The sequence below is a fragment of the Salvelinus namaycush genome, chromosome 39, assembly GCF_016432855.1.
Source record: "Salvelinus namaycush isolate Seneca chromosome 39, SaNama_1.0, whole genome shotgun sequence".
Classification (NCBI taxonomy): domain Eukaryota; kingdom Metazoa; phylum Chordata; class Actinopteri; order Salmoniformes; family Salmonidae; genus Salvelinus; species Salvelinus namaycush.
Genome location: NC_052345.1, coordinates 22,939,270 through 22,954,556, shown reverse-complemented (window position 1 = coordinate 22,954,556; position 15,287 = coordinate 22,939,270). Strand labels below are relative to the sequence as shown.

The window sequence follows — 15,287 nt, the reverse complement described above, 5'->3', positions numbered from 1 at the left end:
CATTTTTTGGTACCCTTCCCCAGATCTGTGCCTCGACACAATCCTGTCTCTACCGACAATTCCCTCGACCTCACGGCTTGGTTTTAGCTCTGACATGCACTGTCAACTGTGGGACCTTATATAGACGGGTGTCTGCCTCCCAAGCCATGTCCAATCAATTAAATGTACCACAGGTGGACTCTAATCAAGTTGTCGAAACATCTCAAGCATGATCAATGGAAACAGGATGCACCTGAGCTCAATTTCAAGTCTCATAGCAAAGGGTCTGAATACTTATTTAAATAAGGTATTTCTGTTTTTTATTTTTTATAAATGTGCAAAAATATCTAAAGACCTGTTTTCGCTTCGTCATTATGGGGTATTGTGCGTAGATTGCGGAGAATGAAAAACGATTTAATCAATTTTAGTATAAGGTTGTAACGTAACAAAATGTGGAAAAAGGGAAGGGGTCAGAATATTTCCCGAATGCACTGTATAACTGTATATCAAATTAATATGCATCGATTCATTGGTGTGGGCTCAGCGAAGGGACAGGGGAATAGGCTCAGCAAAGTCAAGGTCTGTTATTATCAGATTCTATTATGCTTTCACCGATTGAGTCGTAAAATAGATAGATGACCAAATGAAAGATTAAAAGGGGTGTGGAGGGGGGGGATTAGCAATAGCCCTTTCATCGATGTTGCTTTATTCTCTGGACCTACTCAACACTGACAAATCCAAGGGCATGAGCTTGCTTATTGTATTTCAATATTTTGTGTACCATGCAATGTAGGCTACCATGGCCATGGCAAAGGGATGAATGTTTTCATTTTTCAAAGACTTACTGCATTAGATAAAAACATCCAATGTTTCCGTAAAGATTTATTCAAGGACAAACTGATAGAAGTGGAGGCATATTAATGGGTTGCACCTCTATCACTCAGTCGCACCGTTGCCATTGTTATCAACGAACGTTCTACAGATGCTGCAGCATATTGATGTCTGATTGTTAATCTTTCGGAACTGGTGCTAATGACTGTTTAATCAAATGTACATTATAGTGGCCTGGAAATACGATGACATTGCTGAAGTAGACAAATCATTTGTAGAAAACGACTTTGCCATCATTGTTGTCAAGTTTGTTTTAGAGAGATGGCAATTTTGTCATCAGCTACAAAAATGTGCCAGAAATAGCTAGCAATGCTAACGTTAGCTAGCTAAAATGTCAGTGCTCTCCCCTCAATCTAAAGTTATACTGTATCGAAAGTAAATCTGGCGACATCACAATGATGACAAAAGCTTGTCCTGAAAATGATTTGCCTCCTTTTGAAATGTCATTGGGTTTCAAAGCCATAGTAATGTACTTTAGACTAAATCTTCATCAGCGTCCATTGACACTGTATTGAGTAGAATGCTCTGCTGGGCACCAGTCCTAAAAGGAACATTCAAAACAATATTGTGACGAAACGTGCCACTCATGAATATATCTGTTTTTATCTGTTTTCACAGATAATTGAATCCTTTCTTGACTATGAAAAGCCAACTGACATTTACTCCTGAGGTGTTAAACTATTGACCCCGTTGGTCATCTATGAACGTCTGGAAGAACGATCTGGCCTAAATGACCATGTACTGTTATAATCTCCACACGGCACAGGCAGATGACTGGCCACCCCTTAGAGCCTATTCCTCTCTCGGTTCCTTCCTCGGTTCCTGCCTTTCTAGGGAGTTTTTCCTAGCCACCGTGCTTCTACATCTGCATTGCTTGCTGTTTGGAGTTCTAGACTGGGTTTCTGTACAGCACTTTGTGACAACTGCTGATGTAAAAAGGGCTTCATAAAATAAATGTGATTGATTGGTTGCAATAAAATATTTATTTGCTTCTTTAGAGCATGTATACACGATCAGATGTCTCTCTTCCTAACTAAGTACGTAAACACATCTGCATGTAAGGTCTACACCCGTTGTATTCGGTGCGTGTGACTAATAACATTTGATTTGATATCTGGATAAGATAAGGTTGGGGTTAGTGGATAAAATACCATTTGTGATTAGAAAGTGAAGGTACTACTAGACCAGGGTTTCCCAAACTCGGTCCTGGCCCCCCGGGGTGTACGTTTCGTTTTTTTGCCCTAGCACTACACAGCTGATTCAAATAATCAAAGCTTGATGATGATTTTGGGAAACCCTGTACTAGACACTGACGACTGGGCCGTACCCACTCTGACCTGCAGCACTGAGCAGTAGGGGGCGCTAAAGCAACAGCAAGCTACAGCACTATAAGGACAGGAAGTGGTAAACAGCTAAATCTGACATTTCTATTGGAAGTTAATACGTAAAACAAAAGGATATGTATGTTACCAAGGTTCTCTGATGGAACAAGTGCGAATGACTGAAAGAAAACAAATATTTTTTTTAACAGAGAGGCTATTTTGACTCATTTTAGTTAGGAAATGAAGAAGACTAGGCAGGGACAAAGACTGAGGCCTAAATGTTGGAGAGAAAACAACAGACGAACTGGCAAAATGAGATTCATGGCCGATCTTTAAGGAGCGAATGTAAAACCACAATGGCGGAACTCAACTGATTATGCGTCTGTAGGAGTGTGAAGGTTGAAAGGGTTTTGAAATGGTTTGACAACCAAGGCTACAGATTTGAGGGTTGCTCTGCTCACCATATTTTAATATCAGCTCTTTGTAAAACAGAAGTGACACACACAACGCACACACAAATGTATTCATTAGAGCATGCAACGGAGGATGGTTTAAAACGTTTTGCAACAGAGAACTAAAATCACCGTTTCTTATTAGACAAGTCCAGGTAGTCTCTCCTTGTTCCAGTCTGTTTTCTTCAGTTTGCTACCTAATGAATACGACCCTAGTACAGGAAGAGATTCAGCAGAGAAGGAAGGATATCGTACCTCGCCTGACGAGAAAGGGCTTGGTGTAGTCCCAGCTATCATTGTCGTTGCGGAGGACGTTGAGTCGCGTGGGCTGCATGGGGAGAGAGAGCAGAGCACCGCTGCATGTGTGTTAGGGGTCCACAGGGATCCTGGTGGAGTGTGTGTGAGCACTGTGTGTGTATGTGGGTTTGTGAGTGTGTGTGTTTACCCGAGCGTATTCGATCTTCAGGGTGCAGCTGCCGGCGTATATGTCTGCTCCGTTGAGAGCCGATTTCGCCTTCTGGGCGTTTTTGACAGTTTCGAACGTGGCGACACCATTAAGGAAGAGCAACCGGGAGGATCTCAGTGGAATTCAAAACATTGTGTGGCAAACAGAATAGATCAGTGTATAATCACAATGACCAGAAGGCAATAACATAGGAGACGGGGAAAGAACCACAAGCCACCCTGCAGACGACAAAGGCTGTTCGCATACTCTTGGGTCACTCAGCCCAACGTAGTTCTGCTTCAGAGAAGCTGTAATCAGCCCAGCAATGGCAGATTAGTTTATAGAATAGGGCCCTGTTCGATTCCTCCTAAAAATACATTCTCCTCCTTCGCTTCCTTGTAAGTAATCCCTCATCTGACATGGCATAATTGGTGCAATTACAATGGAAAGCTTGCTTACATCAATCCCTTCATGTCAGATCAGTAATTAGTTGAAGAAGATAGGAAGGAAGGATTCCTTTTAAGAGTATTTGAACAAGGCCCTATTCTATAACCTTACTGGCAGTGACTGTGCTGATTACAGCCACTCTAAAGTGACTGTAGCCTCTAACATCATGACGTCTTTTCAAGCTGCTCTGGTTCCAGCTTGCAGACGAGTAGATCGTTATGCAAATTCGGTAGTAAAAGTCAAGTGCGCTATAAAAACCTAAAAAGGTCCAAAATGTCTGTGTTAATATAATTGAATTGAAATCTAATTGAGGTGGGCCAAATTGTCTTTCTATTTCTCACTTGTTGAGCCTATGTCTTCAAATATTATATGCTAAAATACAGTATGTGATGGTACGCCCATTGGAACACACACACAGATCAGATCAAACACAGAGCGCCTTAGAAACCCCCATTTTCCGCGGCAACCACGTCCCAGTGGCAATAAAACAGGGGTTTTAAGCATCCATCTCCCATAAAACCCAAACCTGAAACAACAGTGACAACAATCCCTTGTCTCTTGAATTCCCACTGGCCAATCTCTGCTCCTAGTGGTACCATTAGCAAGAAACTCTTGACTGACAGCTGTACACGATCCACATAACGAGCCAACTTGGAGACAAAGTGAAATGTCTTAGAATGCCAGACAGTAAATATAAACAGCTGCCCATTGCGTTAAAATGTGATTATAAATAAGGGAACAATATCAATACTTCAGCATATCAGTTAAAAAGTACCTTCCATTGTTGATCATTTTTCCAAGAGGATAAAAAAACTGAACACAAATGTGGTTCACACTCCAGAACTGCATGCACTGACTGGCCTACGACATGCTAATTATTACATAGGTTGTTAAAATCTAATATAAGGCTTGCATAATGAAAAGTGTGTTGACATATGGCCTCTAACCCACTACACATAGTGGAGGTGTGCAAACCATAATACACACACACACACACACACACACACACACACACACACACACACACACACACACACACACACACACACACACACACACACACACACACACACAGAAGTGTGTGTGTGTGATGCCGGGAGACCGGCATCCATATTTGATGAAGGCCCATCTCGTCCGCTGGAATGCTGCTCGTGCTGATTCAGTGCTCTCAAGGACCCGGTCGAGTGGAGTGGGCTCTGCTCCTCTACTCTGGAGCTTTTTACAGCCTGAGTGTGTTTGTGTGTCTGTGTGTGTGTGTGTGTGTCTGTGTGTATGTGTGTGTGTGTGTGTGTGTGTGTGTGTGTGTGTGTGTGTGTGTGTGTGTGTGTGTGTGTGTGTGTGTGTGTGTGTGTGTGTGTGTGTGTGTGTTTCTGTGTGGGGCCAGCACTGACTTACAGCTTGTTTCCCCACTCCAAAAATGACATACTGATGCAGGTGTGCATACTCGTACAAACCCACAGGGAGACATACACAGACACTTACGCAAAATCACTCACGCAGACAGACTCTTGAATCAAGACACATGCACATGCATCCACTCTACGCGCATCCTCGGGCACAAACCCACCCGTGCATGCACGGACACACACGCCCGCAGTAGCCCAGCTTGACTCCAGAAAGGATATTCCACCATGGCCTGGATTCCATTGCGTTTGAAGATGACAATGCGCTGCACATTGCCTATGGGATTGCAGACTGTGTACAGAACATCCTAGAAGACAGAAGAGCAACGGGTTCTGACTAATGCCGCAATGATCACAACAATAAGTAACAGCTTCCTGAAAGCCTAGGTGTTCGTGTGGTATTTTATTTTTTTTCGAAACGCATTTCTTCTTGCTTCTTTTGAGTATATTTGTTCGCGGATAGAAGATTGGCTGTCAGTTAAACATACATTTGAGACTTTACGTTACTCTTTTGCGGCTGAGCTGCTGGGTTGTCGAGATAAAGGACATGCCACATTAGCTACAAGGCTTTCAGGGAATCCAAGCTAAAGCGTTGTAAACTAAATCATTGTGAGCGACACCATTGTAAAGTTAAACCATTGTGAACTTAAACATTGTAAACTATTGTGAACAAAACCATTGCTGAACTATCGCAAACTTAACCATTGCATCGTGAACTAAACCATCGTAAGCTAAACTACCATAAGCTAAATCATGGTATTGTGTACTAAACCATGATAAACTAAACCATCGTTAGCGAAACCATAGTGAAATAAACTATTTTAAATGAAACCATCGTAAACTAAACCATTGTGAACAAATACCTGGCAAGCTTCCTACTGGACACACCACGTCATTTCAACGTGGAGAATTGGGTAATATTTGGTAGATACGTTGATCAATGTGGTTCCAAACTATTTTCACCCACTCAAAAAGACAGCCGAAAGTTTGTTGAATTCACAATGCATTATCACTATGCTTTCAACCATCTAAAACCACAACCAAATTCCAATGGAAAATCAATGTCTGATTTTTGGTTTAGTTGTCACCTAAATGTGTTTTCACTGTGCTTCAACCATTTAAAAGCACAACAAAGTTCAAATGGGAATAGAATGTCAGATATTTAGTTTAACACAACTTAATGTGTTATCACTGTGCTTGATCTAATAGCACAACCACATGACCTGGATTGTAGTACATGGTGGATGTACTACAATGGTGGATGTACTACAAGTACATGGTGGATCGATGCCGTTGGAGTTTTTGTGCAGATTATTATTGCAATTGCAAAGATTTCTACAGATCTGCGACCCAGAATGCTTTCTATGATTACATGAGAAGACATGTATTGTTACAGTAACCTCAAAATGTAGCCATGGATGTGCTACTCATTTTAAGGTTGAATAAATACTGTTATATTAGTTTGCAAAATAGCCTTAACATTATGCTATTTACTATCTTACAAAGGTAATATTGAATTGTGTTTGGTTGACAATGCAACCAAATATCAACAGTTAAAGGATATGTACCAACTGCTTGGATAGTTCCATCTGGGCCACTAGCTTAATCCTATTCTTTTAACTTTTATTTTTGGTTTAAATGGAGACGTGAATCCAAATGATAATTTGTTAACAAGTTAATAGGCTATTTACCGTATTGCAAAAGTGATATTGAATTGTGTTTGGTTGTCAACACAACCAATGATCAACATTTGAAGGAGATGCATCTTCTGCTTGGACATCTGTGCCACTGAGTTTGGCTTCAATTCCAGTTTGTCAACAAATGAATAATTGATATGTTGGATTCACGTCTCCATTTCAACCAAACCAATATATGTTCAAATATAGGACTAAATCAAATCAAACTTTAAATTCACTTTTAAATACCATTTTATTCGATTTAATCCTATTCTTCAACTTTTATTTTTGGTTGAGATGGAGTCGTGAATCAAACATATCTAGTATTAACTGGTAGATTCCATTTCAAATCAACCAAAGCTTGAAACCCTATGCCTATATGTATTGTCTATTTTTCGTTGAATCCTGGGCTAAATAGCATCATTGATGATATACAGAACGATTGATAAAGTACGGTTCCATTTAATTTGCTCTGTGAACCTACCCTTTGGAATGACTTCGATAGCAACAGTGAGATTTCAACAATCCCTCTCACGATAGCACATTGGCAAAGACAAAATCTCTAAACTTGCACGACAATCGCGTCCCGTATTTTATAGATGTAATCTCTGAAGCCATATCCACATTTCATGCTAGTTAGCTATCTACATTTTCTAAATTTGCTCTGTCACCAGAGATCAGCCTCGATGTTGCTGTGGGTTACTAAGTGCCTTTGTCACTGGTTCTTCCTTCGACAGCTATGTTATGATGATGGCTTTCGAAGCCATGGAGAGTGCCGACAAGCCGTGACATGCGGCGCCAATGAAGTGGTCCTGTGTGGCTCAGTTGGTAGTGCATGGCGCTTGAAACGGCAGGATTGTGGGTATGATTCCCTGGGCCACCCACATGTAAAATTTATGCAGGCTTGACTGTACGTCGCTTTGGATGAAAGCATCTGCTAAAAGGCATATATATTATTATATTATGGTAATAGTCAGTGACAAATATTAATGCTAACCTGGGATTGGTTAAAAACCTGGATGGGATAGAAGGAACAGCTGTAGATAGATCAACTGTCCAGTAGGAGCAGCTGCCCAGCCTATTGTTTTTTTCCTATAGTGGATATTACGTTGAAGATCTGACGTTGTTGAAAGGTAAAAATTCAACATATTTTATACAAGGTTTGTCTATGTTGAAAATTGGTTACCATGATGACGTAATCCTGTGGTTGAAATGTAACCCCTCAAAACAACAGCTGATGACAGTTGATGTCTTTTTTCAAATCCAACGTATTTTCCACGTAGATTCCACATCGCAATATGTTGACAAATTACATTGAAACAACATTGATTTAACCAGCTTGTGCCCAGCGGGTTGACTACCGTAAGTTAGTCATTGAAAGCTAAACCATTGTAAACTAAACAATCGTCAACTAAACCATACTGAACAAAAAATATTGTCAACATTGTAAACTCAACCAGTGCACTGAACTGGCACGAAGTTCATGAACTTACAGTGGTGATGGGATAGAGGGGGTTCTGAATAGAGAGGAGCAGGACTTTGTTGCCACTGCTGGGGTCATCGGCGTTAGTTGGCCGCGTGATCCTCTTACTGGTGGAGTAGTTGAAGAAGGCCTGCTGGCCGGCAATGTAGACCGCTTCGTTGGCCCCGCACGTCACGCACTGGTCGGCGCTCTCCATGGCTTCAAACTCCACCAGCGCCTGGCGCTTGAACGGCATCATCATGACGTAGCTGTCAAATGAAGACCCAGTGACAAAGACACAATTAGTAACCCACCGCAACATCGAGGCTGATCTCTGGTGACCGACAAAATGTAGGAAATGTTGATAGCTACTTAGCATGAAATGTGGTTATAAGGCACACGGTTGTTGTGGGAGTTTCGTCGCTTTGTCTCATGACAGAGAAAAGGTTTCCCTTTTTATTGGATGCTGTGCAACACTCGACGAAAAAAATCAGACTGTCATGCAATATCTGTCGAAAACAGTGATAGTGTAAACTACCTGGAAACTAACCTGTCATCTTGCTGCCAAAGAGGACCACAATGGAAAAAAAATGTAAGGCTTTAATGTGGTTTTATCCTCAATAATGTTTTATGTGTGTAATTATGGCTCCGGCTGGAGCAGCCTGCTACTTTTAATGATCTAATAAATTCAGTCAATCAATAAATCAATCAACAAACCTTGTTTCAGTCATGTCACAGACATTTGATGAGTGTCAAGCAACAATCCATGTTTTCACTTCTCAGTAAGCATCCCCACACACTGAAGACCTAGCCAGTGTGTCACTCAGTGGCCCATATTCAATTTTAGCTCCTCAATTCCCTAGTTAGATATCTCAATGTTTTTCTTATACAGACTCCGTGCAGTGACGGTAAAATAAAAGTAGATGCTCGTATGAGGATTTGTCTCGTCTAACAGAACCCCAAACCACACTGAGGTACAGTCATTGCTTTGTGACTCAACATTTGTGGAAAGGCGCCAGATAGAAACCAAACCCTTTTTTGGTCGAAAATGAGTTAACGTGATTTTTTGCTACATTAAATACATGCTTAACCATGTGGACAAGTATCCTGCCTCTATTGTATTGTGTTTTGGAGAAAATGGGGGTCATGTTAGCAGTAGCTGCATAAAGTTACTGTGAAACCAAGGTAAATAAAAGCCATTTTTTCTCAGTTTAACACTATGAGCAGTTACTGCCTTTTTGCTCGGTTGGGCCACGCGTTCTATTTTTGTTGAACTAGAAAGAGTTCAACATAAGTTAAAATAAAATGTCCCCCTGGTTATGCTTTATTTTACAGTCAACAACTTATTCATCTCGCTAGTATCTTACATTATCTACTAAGAATGGCAGGTTTTGGATGATTATGATTATAAGATATTATCAGGTGGTCATCCCTATATTATCACTGCATGATAATGCACTACTTAAATTGCAGACAGAGCACACTCCACCTTCATAAATAGCATTGATTGCGCAATAAAGGCCCCCCATCATTCTAATGCGAATGCTGTCCTTGAGGCCAGTGTTTGAGTGGAGCTGACAGCTCACGTTCACCGTGTCCCAATATGTCTGCCTATGGCATACTCGGAGGGACCTACAGTATATCGATATTGCACCAACCTAAAAATACCCTCGCCTGATTTCAATTCCGACTACAGCACCGGTGAACATACTCTACCAGCGCACAAGTCAAGTCCTTGCAATCAAATCCACATCCCATAATACCCCCCGAGTTACAGAAATATCAAGTGACACTGGGATGGATGGTGGCAGGGGGATATTTACAATAATCACAGGCATATTGGCCCCTCTCTGGTTGTAAAACTGATGTACAACGCATTTGACATGATGGTTGTGATACAACTGCTACGTTTGTGATATAATGGAGAGTTTGTCCGCATAAGATGTGTGTATCAATACTTTTGTGCAGAAGAACTCTCCCTCGTGTCACAACCGTTGCGTCGGACGCGTTGTATTTCAGTTGTGCATCTTGAGTGTGTCTACGGGGTCAATGTCTTTTTCCAAATTCCACCCAAATTCACCTCAACTTCAAATCAAAACTTTCTAGATTCTCTAAGTGAACGTGAAGGGGCTAGGCAAATAAGCCTCTGCTGTGTATTCCCCGTTGTGTGAGTGCCCCAAATGAGGCTTCCCCAGACAATAAGAGAATCGCATGTTTGTCCCCTGAGCAGTTATACCCTTGGGTAAACATGTGTGGTCTGATGATAAAAGCAGGCAATTTAGAGGACAGACATGAGCTAAAAATACAGGTCCTAAAATGGCAAACGTTTTCCAAGCCCTTAATGGTCCTTGTTCTACTAGAAATATGATAACCGGGAGATTGTTATTGCATTTAAATGCATAATTTTTTTTATTTTCCAACACTGAAGAAATGGCTAATGGGAGATAAAAATCCAGAAAAAGGGAGTTGTATTCTAGAAGGGCAAAGAGTCCAGTCCCACTGGCTTTGTTGGAGGAAAAACAATCAAACTGCACACAGGGGGAAAAAATGCATCTCAATACCTTCTGTTGATGCATTCAATCAGTGAGCTGCTCAGACGCAGAATAGTATTAGAATACTAACTGACATGCATAGTCATATAGTAGTTGGCTCTTCCTGGTAAGTGAAAATTCACTTACACTAAGTGCCACTCTGAACTATGAATACAGTTATGTAATGGACTACTGTTCTATAGTACATTTCAAGTAATCATATGCACATGCATCCATGTAATGGAAATGAGGCAAAGGATTGGCGCTTGTCCCTCAAAGCAGAACAGACAAGAAGAAATATCACCTACCAGATGTTGCCGAACTTCTCCAGGGCCTCCACCAGGTCCCCCTCCACCACTGACTCACAGAGCCCCCGCACGTGGACCACCGGTGAGGGGGCGATCCTGTGGGCATCCTCCCCGTTGTCCTGGAGGAGAGAGGGGGGGACACCGGTCAAATTGGGTTGAAAGGTCAAATGAGGTATACCACATGGATACATACGAAGGCCGCTTTCACAGCCAAGAAGGTTTAACATAATGTAAATGTAACCAAACATCAAAGTCATTGTCAGCATTGGCACTGAGCGCCTTTGACATGCTTTTGGAGTGCACACGGAGTGAAATTGCAGCATGTTCTCTTGTCAATGCCTTAACACTCTTTTCGGAATGTTTATAGTGAATTTGTTTGTGTTTTGTAGCAATGTTTGATTTGGTTTGGTTTGAATAACTTCAATCACATTTTTTTTGTATTTGAACTCATTCTTGAGGCCTAAGGAAATTCAGCCTCTTCAGATTCTTTGACATGAGAGCCACTTACAGACCGGCAAGCAAATACAGTGCATTCTGTAAAGTATTCAGACCTCTTGACTTTTTCCACTATTTGTTACTTTACAGCCTTATTCTAAAATGGATTGAATAAAAAAATGTCCTCATCAATCTACACACAATACTCCATAATGACAAATCGAAAACAGGTTTCTAGAAATGTTAGCAAATGTATTACAAATAAAAAACAGAAATACCTTATTTACATAAGTACTCAGACCCTTTGCTATGAGACTCGAAATTGAGCTCAGGTGCATCTTGTTTCCATTGATCATACTTGAGATGTTTCTACAAAGGCACACACCTGTCAATAAAAGGCCCCACAGTTGACAGTGCATGTCAGAGCAAAAACCAAGCCATGAGGTCAAAGGAATTGTCCGTAGAGCTCCGAGACAGGATTGTGTCGAGGGACAGACCTTGTGAAGCAGCATTGAAGGTCCCCAAGAACACAGTGGCCTCCATCATTCTTAGATGGAAGAAGTTAAAAACCGCCAAGACTCTTCCTAGAGCTGGCCGCCTGGCCAAACTGAGCAATCGGGAGAGAAGGGTCTTGGTCAGGAAAGTGACCAAGAACCCGATGGTCACTCTGACAGAGCTCCAGAGTTCCTCTATGGAGATGGGAGAACCGTCCAGATGGACAACCATCTCTGTAGCACTCCACCAATCAGTCCTTTATGGTAGCGTGGCCAGACAGAAGTCACTCCTCAGTTAAAGGCACATGACAGCCCGTTTGGAGTTTGCCTAAAGGCACGTAAAGGACTCTCAAACCATGAGAAACAAGAAGTCTTTGGCCTGAATGCCAAGCGTCACATATGGAGGAAACCTGGCACCATCCCTACAGTGAAGCATAGTGGTGGCAGCATCATGCTGTAGTGATGTTTTTCAGCGACAGGGACTGGTAGACTACTCAGGATCGAGGGAAAGATGAACGGAGCAAATTACAGAGAGATCCTTAATGAAAACCTGCTCCAGAGCGTTCAGGACAACGACCCTAAGCACACAGGGTTCACCTTCCAACAGGACAACGACGGAGTGGCTTCGGGACAAGTCTCTTAATGTCCTCGAACCCCGACTTGTACCCAATCGAACATCTCTGGAGGGACCTGAAAATAGCTGTCCAGCAACACTCCCCATCCAACCTGACAGAGTTTGAGAAGATCTGCAGAGAAGAATGGGAGAAACTCCCCAAATACAGGTTGTCCAAGCTTGTAGCGTCAAGAAGACTCAAGGCTGTAGTCACTGACAAAAGGGCTTCAAGTAAAAAGTAAGTAAAAGTGAGTAAAAAGTCTGAATACTTATGTAAATGTGATATTTCAGTTTTCAAAAAATAATTATAAAAAAATGGTTTTTGCTTCGTCATTATGTGTGTAGATTGATGGAAAAAAAAGTTATCCATTTTAGAATAAGGCTGTAATGTAACAAAATGTGGAAAAAGTCAAGGGGTCTGAATACTTTCCGAATGCACTGTACATCATTCATTCTTTTTAGGCGAACAACTTGAGGCCCTCTCAGTAGAACTACAGATTTTCAGAGGGGTCGTTGTCCGGCAGAGGTGAAAGAGAGAAAAGCAAAGACATATACGGATTAGAAGAAGGAAAAGAGGGATCTGAATAAGGGATCTGAATCCTTTCCGAATGCACTGTACAGTACATCATGGTCTGTCACACAATCTAAATGTAACATAATTTATACCCAACTCTACTGCAAGCCTTCAGACTGCCCCTTGTCTTGTAGCTGGATGTTGTTAAATCGCAGCACGGGCTGTTAATTCATAGTCCTTCACACCTGTTTTACAGTGGCTTCACAATTCACACACCCTTCACGCTTGTCTCAAAGTGAGGAAAATATGCTAATGTTGAAAACCTTTAGGGGGTAGGAAGGACTTCTGAAATAGCAACTTGCTGAGCATTCGAATCACTTTGTAAACTGTTGCGCAACAACGTGGTCAGCTTTGTTTGAAAATTCATGAAAGTAGAGGGAAACCATATTTGAATGCTCACTGATACGTTCATGTTGGACTGGCTATTCAGGCATTCAAATATGTATGTTGAAATCTAAAATAAAAGTTTTGTTTATATGCTGCACAGATGAACCATGAAAATGCAAGTCTTGCAACAGCAGCAAAAGCCAATACCTAAAAATGACACAATTGTCACGAATACTACCGAAGGTGACTCCCCTTCCCGTTCGGGTGGCGCTCGGCGGTCGTCGTCGCCGGTCTACTAGCTGCCACCGATCCCTTTTTCCTTTTCGTTTATGTCTGTCTAATTGTTTTCACCTGTTTCTTGTTGGGGTTTTGGGAGGTGTACTATTTAGGTTAGTTTCGCCCGCTAGTGTTTGTGCGGGCTTATTGTGTGTTCATGTTACGTCAGGAGTGGATTATTTGATTGTGGGTTTTTCGCTGTCCAGTTTATTTTAAACAGTTGGTCTGTGTGTTGTGTTTGCGCGTCACCCCTTTTGTACCTGTTCCTGTTTTCACTGTGGACATTAAAGCGTTTTGTTCCCGTAAACTTCTGCTCTCTCTGCGCCTGACTCTACACCCATCATTCTCCTGTCGTTACAACAATTCATCTGCGAATTGAAAGCTGTACATTCAAAAAGCTTTTCTTAGTCTCCAATTAAATAGGACAAAGGATTACAAACAATGATGCAAAGCACATAAAAAAAAGAACAAATTAAAAGTAATTATCCACTAAAAGCCGCTAGGAAACGAGAGGTGTAAAATTGGGGAGACCAATATGAAATTACAATAAAACCACTTCACCATGAATGAATGACCTCAGCCCGATTTTAAGTAATTCGATTTTTTCATAATCACAATGAACCAAAACAACAGCAGCTGCAGTCAACAGGCTACAGCATCCATTCTTATAATCTTCCAAATGGATGTAATTTGTCTGAATTAAGAAACAAGTCACCCTGATGAAACTGGAGCTATAGTACATAAGAAAATAAGCTAACAGTAATTATAATCAGACTGCAAAGCGTCTGCTCTACAACAAAACAGATTGTCTGACATCCAGTCTCTCGTTTTCTGAAAACGACTTGGGCTGCCTTGTATCCACCATAGGCCGGCTTTGAGAAACCGCATCGACAAGGGCCACAGCACGTCTGAGGCAACCAATTACTTGGCCCTCTTCTTCGTTCAACGCTAGCTCTTCCAGAAGCCCCGGACGGTTCATTACGGGAGCTGTCCGTCGCGATGAATTCCTCCCGTCTAGTCTAGCCCTCCATGCGCTCTGGGACAAGGCCGAGCCCCATACGAGCCCCTATTACTTCAGACACAGAGACAAATTGAATCCTCGCCGACAGTCACTGTGCTTAAGACGAGATTCGTTTACAATTGACCACATTCTTACCCCCAGCCTCTCTAGAAAGAGAGATAAATAGGCTGTGTCCCGATTCACTTGCCAAGTTAAATAAAGGTTAAATCAAAAATAAATAAATACATTCACCACCCTTCTCCCGAAGTATGTACTTGCACACTTTCTTCTATGGATTTAACAATGGTGGAAATTCCCTACAGCCAATGCTTACACCAATCATTAGCTTTTAAATCCATGACGGGAGTTTGTGAGGGCAAGTGTGGAGAAACAGGACACAGACAAACATCCCCTGGAAATAACTCAAAAAAGCCCTAGAAACGACAACCGCAATCCATGGACAGTGTTTGTCTGAAGAAGAACGTCAATTCATTCCCGAAAGCAACATGTAGCTCAACAAGCTCCTGTAAAGACATTGATATATTCATATCCCTTTCCAGGTGATCTGTTTTAATGCGCAGGATATTGGAGAATGGGGAAAAACATGCAAAACTGTTGCCTGTCACAGTGGTAAAGAAAATAATAGAATAAG

At 41.7% G+C, this 15,287-nt stretch overlaps 1 protein-coding gene across 1 annotated transcript in view; it reads right to left on the bottom strand.

Annotated features, from left to right (window-relative positions):
• Positions 1–15,287, bottom strand: part of LOC120032923 (heterogeneous nuclear ribonucleoprotein L-like) — a 66,149-nt gene that overhangs the window by 17,227 nt on the left and 33,635 nt on the right. Inside the window, exons 2-6 of the mRNA XM_038979188.1 lie at positions 10,917–11,035; positions 8,109–8,346; positions 5,162–5,247; positions 3,090–3,186; positions 2,900–2,972 (exon numbers count right to left, since the gene is read on the bottom strand). Of these exons, the coding sequence (XP_038835116.1) occupies positions 2,900–2,972; positions 3,090–3,186; positions 5,162–5,247; positions 8,109–8,346; positions 10,917–11,035 (613 nt within the window). The remainder of the gene's footprint in view (positions 1–2,899; positions 2,973–3,089; positions 3,187–5,161; positions 5,248–8,108; positions 8,347–10,916; positions 11,036–15,287) is intronic.